A 9339-nucleotide genomic window follows, 5' to 3' on the forward strand; every position below is an offset into this window, starting at 1 on the left:
TGCATCTGGTGATTTTTCTAATGTACAGAAATGCCATTTTGCAATAACCGTCAAATAAGATTCATTAGATACAAAAATGTGACTTGTACCTTGCAATATGAATTACAAAAGTCTTGATTAAATGAAATTTCAAAGAGAATTTTGCATTGGAGTTTTAGTAAAAAAATACAGGGGTCAAAAATGTCCCGTCAGAGACGGACCTTTAAATGATTGTCATTCCCACATTTATTTCAATACCAATTAGCTGCTTGTTTCACATAATCCTTTATGGTCCAGCTAAATAAAAATGTATTTAAAAGTAACCATGTGGATCATTTACCAACTGTAATTTTTAAAATTGTCTCTAAAATGTCCCGTCAGAGACATTTCAAATACCGTGTTTTGACCCTTATATGACTCGAGTAAATTCGACATGCCAAGGGATAAACTGAATAAATCGCTTGATCAGTCATAAAAGATCTTTAGATTGCTCCTTTCTTTAAATGTTTGGTCAGAAATTTGACCTTTTCTGCCCCATTGATATACAGCATAGAATGCAAGCAGAAAAACCTGTTCAAATATTTTTTGGGTAAAATTAAACGATGCCTTTTGGTAATTCTCTTAGTTATACTACTTGAAACTGTATACTGGCATTTGGTTGGCTTCTGTGGCAAAAACTTGATTTCATATGCACCTTTAAAGTAAAACAAAAATATGGTTTGGCAGTTATTATACACAACATTGAGAAATTGAGGTTTAAGATTTGTTCTGAAAATTACCAGCTTGATTGTTACTTGGTCGTCCTATCTGATATTTTTGACCAAATCTAATTTCTCTCATAAAATAAATCTGCACTCAAATTGTTGCACAATTTTGTCCCTGTACTTGGATTCAACATTTCGTACCATTTCCAATGAATTTCTTATGGCTCATTCCCAATGAAACTATTGATCTACCTAGATCAATCCAACTCCATGGTGACTGGCTGAATGCAATCAGAATAAAAGATTAACACCTCATTTCCTACATACTTGTAGAGTCGGCTTTTGTTTTCTATTCTATGCCAGGTGGTGTGTTAGAGTGCATTCTCAGAGATTTAGATCTATCCAGAGATTTAGATCGACCTAACTCCCTGGGAGTTCATGCTAAATTGAAGTCAGCCGAGCGCGCACCATAGTTTACCCCCTTACAGCTTTTAGTTGGCGGGACAGATGCTTAAGCCGGCTAAGCTGACAGTAATCTAGTGAGACTTCCCACAGGGATAGATGGATCTAAAATCTATGGGAATGGGGTCTTAATATCTTAATCAGACTGCAATGGTGAGAGTCCCCTCAAAGTTGGATCGATCTACAAGGACTAAAAGTTTTATTGGGAATGAGCCCTCAATGTCTCTGAATTGGAGGGAATAAGAATAGATTTGAAGAATATGCAGACAGAAGACCATTTCCAAAAGCATGTAGTAAAATTTTATATGCTCTCAATATGAAATGCTTTTATTCTATTTTTATAGCATTTGCAGGGTAAACTTTTTTTAAACAATGGAACATTTTTTATCATTATTACACACATGAAAAAAATTCATGTGGTTCATATAAATGTCTTTCATGGTCAATGGTTATAATGGTTGCAATGGTGTAATCAGTTTATAACTCCATGTAACATGAAAGATGAGTCAATGTTATGATTATACCAACTAAACTGTTCTAAAACTATTTTTTTGGGGGGGCAATTGTATTTTAAGTCTTTTGTTTCCTTTTTTTACTTTGTTTACTGCCTCTGGTTTTTTCTTTTTTCTGAGCAACTGGTAAACCCTTCCCTCCTCCCTTCACTTGCTGTTTTTTGAATACTTCACTTTTGTCCATTGGTTCAATCACAGTGCCTAGTTTTGTCAGAACTTTGGGACGAATCATCTTTCGGTATGCAGTCTCTGGGTTCCATGTTTTGCCAATTGGTGCACGAATAGCACTCTCAAATTGCTTAATATTACTGAACGGAAAAGGCAGATCATTCACCTGAAAATAAAAAGTTTAAAATTTAACGTAATTTAACTAAAAGGAATGTTTCTGCAATGCATTTTGTAATTCTTTGTTACAAGGATGTTGTGTCACCTTTCTGTTTCCCCTGCTCATAAAATAGCTCAGTTGACATCTACTGCAGATTGACTTGCCTGCTCATAAAATAGCTCAGTTGACATTTATAGCAGATGACTTGCCTACAATACAGTTGATCTTTCCTAGTGTTTTGCAATAAAGGCCAAAGCACACATCAATGAAGAGGAAGTTGACTTAGAATTACCTGATGTTTAGCTATGCTGTTGTCCTTGGTCTCAGAGATGATGACATTTTGTTTGTCTTTATCCTTTCTTGGTGGCAAAGGAGGAGCTTTGATCAAGAACCTAATGAACAAATTGTAATAATGTTAAACCTCTTCCATCAGATTTGTCTCGAGTGCCCAACAGTAAATTGTTAAGAAATCTTATTTTAATGTAGGTTAAGTAATGGTGTAAATGCAGATTTCAGAAATATTTTGCTTGTTTAAAGTTCTGTTATTTTTTGAGAATCTTGTGGGGTTCTTAAACAGACATGGATTGACAAAATCATTTTATGGTTAACTATAGGGAGTAAATAATTATAATTCAAACGGACACTGTGGAGTCTATGCCATCCCTAGAATCAACTGTCCACTTAATTCTGATACAGGAAGAAGTGGTTTTAAACAAACAAATTGCCTCCTGCTATCAGTTAGTCTTGACACAATGTAGGTCCGTTTTTGGACAAAGTGATAAATAAATATATGCTTTTACTGGGAAACATAAGCCAACACAGGTAAAGAGACAGACTGAGAGAGAGAAAGGAAGTGTTTAATATAGTAATACCTCTTCTTTTTCTTCCTAGACACTTTTAACCCAGTTCCTCCCCAGTCTCCCCAACCTGGCAATGTCAGGTCAATATCCTTGGGTTTGTCACGTTCTTCAAGGCGAGTCTTCTCCATGTTGAACTCCTCTACAACATCATCACTAGCAAAGGCCTGGGCAATTGTCATCCTTTGGGTTTCAACTGGATCTTCTTCATCTTCCTCATTACCTACTATATTGGGAGTCTGTGAGGGGCATACAGATTTACTTCCTACGGTGACAATCTTTTTTGGGTCTACCTGAATATCTCCTTCTGCTGAATTAGACTGTTCATTGTCTTTTACCTTGTGCTTTTTGCTCTCTTTCTTTAAAGTCTTTAGATTATCATCATCAGACATATTTCTTTCAAAGTCTTCATATTTTCGCTTTCTTTTCAAAACTTGAGTTATGAGCTCATCTCCACTATCTTCAACTTCATAGTCCAGGTCACTGTTTTCACCTCCATCTTTTTCTTCTTCTTCTTCCTCATTATCTTCACTATCACTACCAGACGTATCATCTTTTACTGGTCTCTGTTTCTCCTGTGTTCTCTTTTTGGCATTCTTTTCTGGTTTCTTCACAGATGGTTCATTTGTGTTAGATTTCTTCTCCTTTGGTCTTTTACTAGAATTCAACAATTGCTCCTGTTTTTTCCTTTCTAGAACATCAAATAATTCATCAAGTTTTTCATTTTCACTCTCATCATCCTCTTCTTCGCATTCAACATCATCATCAATGTCTTCTTCCTTTTTTCCAGCTTCAAGTTCCTTTGTGGGTTGCTGGATTTCTTTTTCATCATTGCTATCATCTGAATCTTTGCCATTTTTATCTTGGATCAAAACTTGTGCTTCCAAATTTACCACTGCATCAGGCTTCTTATAGACAGAATGATGTTTTGGCAACATGGTCATCCAAGGATTTGCACTAGATTTATCATTCATTGCTCTTGTGTTGCCATTCATAGGTTCTTCAGTGTCGCTGCCATCACTTTCACTAGATATAGCTTGTTTGTTGGTTAATTCTTTATTTTTCTGCAACATGTCTTGAACTGCCTGGCGACTCTACATACAAAACAGTAACAGTTTTAAATTTGACTGCCTCAGAAATTATTAAAGAGAACAAATGATAAATAAACACCAAAAATAGAGAAAGCATGGAAATATACCATGAGAATGAAGTAAATACTTTGGAAAACTGAAGGTTTTTAGCAAACATCAAAAATTTTAATTTCCTGTTTCATTTTCTGAACAACTTTACATGTCTGCACAAGACCTTGTGGTAATTAAGATGACAACTTATTGTTCAACCACTTACATGATCATTGTGCTTCCCATACAGTACCACATTCTTCATGTACTTGCTGCCTCCTTTGTGCTTCAAACTCATTCTTTCCTAAAATCACATGTAGCACAGATCTTCAAAATATGATAAAATAAGAAAAATCTAATAGAATAATGAAAAAAGGGAACAGAAAACAAAATTACATCTTTAATATCATTATATGTCTACTGAGGAAAGATAATCCTTTTTGCTACAAACAAATTCATTACACTTGAAGTGCATTGGGCAATATTCAACAGTAGAGCAATATCAATACTTTTCTAATGTACAAACACTTCTCACTAACCTGCATTCTCTGTTTGTCTAGCATTTGGAGTTTTTCTAGGTAAGCTTCTGGGTTAGTCTTTTGCAGTTCCTCCAATGCTTTCTTTTCCTCTTTCATTTTTTCTTTCTTTTTTATACGATGGTATCTAATAGTTAACAAAAGATTATCAATTAGCAATTTCATGGCATATGAAACTGCAGTAAACTAACAGAAATGCATACTGCAGTCCTGTGAGTATAAACTTGCATTATCAATCAATGGTAAAAGCAAATAATAAAAACAATAATTAAACAGCTTTAATATAATGTCCCTGTTATTTAGGTAAATAATCATATACCTTACATCTTACTTACATGATAAAATCAAAAATGCAAATGACACATCACATACCTCTTACTCTTTATCTTGTTTTGACGTCTTGACTTGGCTTCTTTGTAAGACAGCAGAGCTCTATATTTTTGTAGCTCTGCTCTACGAGTTTTAGCCTGTAGATAGACATAATATTAATCATCAGTTAACTGAAATCTTTGTAATCTTGTTTAGGAAAATCACCATAAACACTCAAATATAAGACTGAAAGTATTCTTTAACTATACATTTTTTCTTCAGACTACATGCCTGTTCTAACCAAGATCTATACTCAGCCTTCCATGACATCATTATTCTCAATCTCAAATGAAGAATGAATAGAACACTTTGTAACCCTGTCGTCGGGCTGAAAAGCAACCAATGTTTGCTGTAACCAACCTCTTCTAGACTCATTGCCTTTAGTGCTTTTTCTTCAGCAGCAGTCAAAGCTTTCTCTTGCATCATTACATTCTGACTTCCATGCAACAAGGTGGCTATCTCTTTCTCAAGGGGAGTCCTTGGCTAAAACATAATGGTAGGTATTGCCTTTTTTAAAAGATCCACTTAGTGACAATCAAGCAAAATAAATGATCTGCCGATTAATTCTGAATCTAAAACATCTTCCACAGACAGTTAGGCCACACTTTTTTATTTTTATGGATGACATCCTCTGGGTACCCCAAAATCGGTACAAGAGGGCGAAAAAAAAAAAAAACGGTCCAAAAAAAAAATTACTGCTTAAGTAAAGGAATGCTGTCAGTACACAGCTGGAAACACAAATTTTACCACAGAAACACGTATCAAACTAACAATATGTCTTTATCCATGCTCTCAAAATATTAAAGCATTGTGAATACTTCGTAGAAATGTAAAAAAAAGTCATGAATAGATATACTTTTTATTACAAAATCTATTAAGGTTATTTATTGCATTTTGTTGGTATAGCAATCAATAAAACAAATATCAAACAAACGTTACAGTGTGTCTTTATTCGTATTCTCAGAATATTAAAGCATTTTGAACACTTCACAGAAATGTTTAAAAAAATGATGCAAAGATATGCTTAATACTACCAAATCTATTAAAGGTCATTTCGGACGATGCCATTTTGTCTACTTCGACTCACACGGCCAAACTGTCAGGTGGCCTGTCCGACCTTCAGCCCACCAAATACCTCGACGCCCTTGTCGACCCTTTTTTCGCTACAGAAAACCTGGTAGCCTATGTGCTGCTTTGTACAGAATGTCACTGAAATTTTTCGGGCGATAATCGCTGGCGGCCGCCAGCCTTTCGCACAATTGTAAAAAGGTGATATCTCCATGTCCAATATCAATGGCATACCAATCCAAAACGACGGCACCCGTTCTCTTTATGACTTTAATTGTCATGTAATTTGAAAGTTATCCTAGAGATGAATTTGACGGCAAAGCGGCCACATTTCCACATGGCGATAATACGCATGCGCAGAAAGCTCATTTCCTGGCAAATTCAATAACGACGTTTGCGCCAACCGACTTCGTTGGGGGCTGGGGGGGGGGGGGATTTTTTTTTTTTTTCGGAGAACGGGCGAAAATCGGTGCGCGCGCAGGATGTCATCCATAAAATTAAAAAAGTGTGGCCTTAGTAAAAATAATGTACCTCCAAAAAATTAAAGATACATAGCATACCACCTTGCCCAATAGTCTTTAAAGATCACACGTGGAAAAAAGTGCACTTTACAAGCTTCTAAATTTACAAATGGATGTTTCTGTTACATTCTTTCTATCAGATGTCAAGTAAATACAAGTAACCATGATCGCATTGGGGGGGGGGGGGGGATAAATTGAGAAGTGAGCAGCATATTGCAACATAAATTAGGCAAACACACACCAACACACACCTGAAATCTTTTGACAAACTGATCTGTAGTGTGCAAACGTAGATTAGGCTGCTGGAGAGGAAACTTGAGTTGATCAGCTCTTCTATTCTTCTCTACCACAGGGTCCCATTTTGCTACTTCTTTAGAAGCATCTTCATATGCAACTGTCCTTTGAATCTAAAAAGTACATAAAAATAATACCAAATACCAACATTAAGAGATACCTGTGTCAACTATAAACATGCATACATTAAAACATATTTTCTTGTTGAATTTATAATAAATATATTAATAAGATAATAAGTAAACAAATGAACTCAGATGCTAAATTCTTCCCTTACCCTTTCCTGTTCAGGTTTTGGTAGTGGTTGTTGAAGAACCTTGTTTCGCTTATTAACAGTGTTCAGTTGCTTCTTCAGATCCCCATGTTTGGTTGTGTTTCTAAGTGATCCAACCAGATCATGCAGTTTCACCTTTTCTGAATCTTTTCAGAGACAAAAAGAAAAAGAAAAAGTGATGATGTAGGTTAAGCTGAGCTAAAACAATAAGGGATTTAATATTTCTTTGTATGTAAATTTTCAACACATTGTATTCAACCATTTTACAAGAAACTGCTTTTTTTGTTTCAAATAGATTGTTACAGATTTAAAAAAAGTTTAAAATGAAGCTATACCTTTACTAGTGCCAATGCTGAACTCAGACACTGTGAGAGAAGCTTCTGATCTCTGTAACACCTTGCTACAATAGAAAATGAAAATCTGTTTAATGAAAATATAACATCAGTTTTTGGCTATTCATTAAATGGCATTTCAATCAGTTAAAATATCTCATTTGCCTATTAATTATACAAGCTCAAATATTAATGAATATGTATAATACGTTATGATTAAGAGCAAATATCCTGATTCAAAACATCTAGGTATGAGCCGATTACAGATAAATTAAAAAGACAACACAGCCTCTTTCAAGTCTACAATATTGCAAGAAGTATGTTAATCTATATATTTTGCATTTGAACGGGCATACAAAGCAATTTTAGTTGGAAATGATACACAAAAACTGCACTTTTACAACATCTTACACTCCAAATAAACAAGATCTATTTCAAATTTAACGTCTAGCACAAGCCCAGTACGTAGAAATAAAGAACTAAAAATCGGGATTATATTATACCATGCATGTCATGTGATTCAGATACTAGCATTTGAATAAATGGGAAGGAAGAAGTGTGGAAAAACTGCTCAACCTACTTTCCATTGGTAAAGGCCAAGTGAGCAGGCTTATCACATGGCTGCCCTAATTTAACAAGTCAATGCAGTGGATGATGCAAAGAAAAAACTTTTAAGCACATAAGAGGGATAAAAAGAAAAAGGGAGCACAACACAAAACCTGCACAAATAAAAGTATGATTATAATATAGAGGGCAATGGCATATCAACAGAGGTGACTTTAAACATTCGGGAACCATGCACCGAGACAACATCAAATGATACAATGGCCACACTAGTTTGTTCTGGTGAGGTAGCCCTGACAGTATCAGTAGTAAAAGGTGTGAGCGTAGTGAATGAATTGTCGTTTTTGAAGACAGCAGAGCATAAAACTGAACGTATAGAACCGACAAAAAATGAAGCTGAAACTGCATTTTGACAATTAATATACACATCTAATGGTGATGATTAATTAAGATAAACAATTTTAGACACCATTCTTATATAATCTTTAAAACGATGATAGCACACTCGCTTGGTTTGTATGCCTCTTTAAATCGATGGAAGTAGACTGACCTTTTTCCACCACTAAGGGAGCTCACAGCATCCAGAAGCCTGGCATGTTTTTCTTCATCATCTCCTTCCTTAAAAAAAGGAAGAAAGAAAAGGAAAAGAGCCCAGCTCTATTTCTTATTTCAAGACATTCAGGTTAGGAACAAAACTAAGAAACTTAATGCAGAACAGACCATCCCTTTGTTGTCTAGATTCCCATATATTATCTTATGATACACTATGAATAAGATTTTTGTTTCTGCCAAATTTCTAGACAAAATAAATAAATCTGGAAAGTTCCAGTGCTAGCATGACCTCGCTTACCATACATAACATTGCATTATACATCACTTAATTTATTTATATCCAAAGCCTACCTCTTCACTTGCACTTATTTCAACATTATCTTCGCTGTCCATAATTAACACTGCAGGTATTGATCAGTTGGGCCTAAATGATGCAGCAGATTCAGTTCCCTGTAATAAAGAGCAAACACAATGATTGAGGGGTTTCAAAGGGTAATCAGAGGCATTGTACAGTACAGTACGTATCGGTTTGCAAATTCTACATTTACATCTTGAAATCCGATTTTTAAACGAAATATTTATATAAGTTATAAAGAGTTGAAAGGCATTTTACAGTGTAATGGTCACTGTATGCATCTGCATACAAATTTCAGAGTGAGTACCGTATGTAGCTAAATAACACGTCGTTCCTACAGTGCAAAATGACTTAGATTTTCCGTGATCCTTCTGTCCACATCCACACTTCCTTGCATGCTTTCTTTAAGTACCCACGTCAGGCAAATGTAATCAAAGTCGTAAAAACTTCAAATCTTGGTTGGATTGGTGAATTTTGCACACTTAAATCCCTCAAGAGAATGGAATATATTAAT

At 35.2% G+C, this 9339-nt stretch overlaps 1 protein-coding gene across 3 annotated transcripts; it reads right to left on the bottom strand.

Annotated features, from left to right (window-relative positions):
- Window positions 1-1439: 1439 nt before the first annotated feature.
- On the bottom strand, window positions 1440-9295 carry LOC106169057 (U3 small nucleolar RNA-associated protein 14 homolog C-like). 3 transcript variants are annotated; one of them, XM_087002099.1, is made up of 13 exons: window positions 9133-9295; window positions 8822-8920; window positions 8469-8536; window positions 7358-7422; window positions 7026-7168; window positions 6706-6861; window positions 5226-5348; window positions 4869-4963; window positions 4500-4623; window positions 4187-4264; window positions 2855-3933; window positions 2275-2374; window positions 1440-1991 (listed from the first exon to the last, which is right to left on the bottom strand). In XM_087002099.1, the coding sequence occupies exons 2-13, from the start codon at window positions 8861-8863 to the stop codon at window positions 1716-1718; spliced, it is 2349 nt and encodes a 782-aa protein (XP_086858225.1). In that variant the 5' UTR covers window positions 8864-8920; window positions 9133-9295; the 3' UTR covers window positions 1440-1715. The 3 variants fall into 3 exon arrangements, with proteins under 3 accessions (XP_086858225.1, XP_086858226.1, XP_086858227.1); XM_087002100.1 differs by lacking the exon at window positions 5226-5348; XM_087002101.1 differs by lacking the exons at window positions 8469-8536; window positions 8822-8920; window positions 9133-9295 and adding an exon at window positions 7935-7962.
- Between the last annotated feature and the right edge of the window lie 44 nt (window positions 9296-9339).

This window comes from Lingula anatina, chromosome 1 (genome assembly GCF_051362555.1).
Source record: "Lingula anatina isolate TDL-2025a chromosome 1, LinAna3.0, whole genome shotgun sequence".
Lineage (NCBI taxonomy): Eukaryota > Metazoa > Brachiopoda > Lingulata > Lingulida > Lingulidae > Lingula > Lingula anatina.

What these genes read in the sequence shown, in the direction of transcription:
- LOC106169057 (XM_087002099.1), bottom strand. Translation starts at nt 8,863, where the DNA reads ATGGACAGCGAAGATAATGTTGAAATAAGTGCAAGTGAAGAG. An exon ending in AGTTTGTCAAAAGATTTCAG is followed by an intron (nt 5,349 to 6,705) that starts GTGTGTGTTGGT and finishes ATTATGTTTTAG; the next exon opens with CCAAGGACTCCCCTTGAGAA. An exon ending in ATGGGAAGCACAATGATCAT is followed by an intron (nt 3,934 to 4,186) that starts GTAAGTGGTTGA and finishes TTTTGTATGTAG; the next exon opens with AGTCGCCAGGCAGTTCAAGA.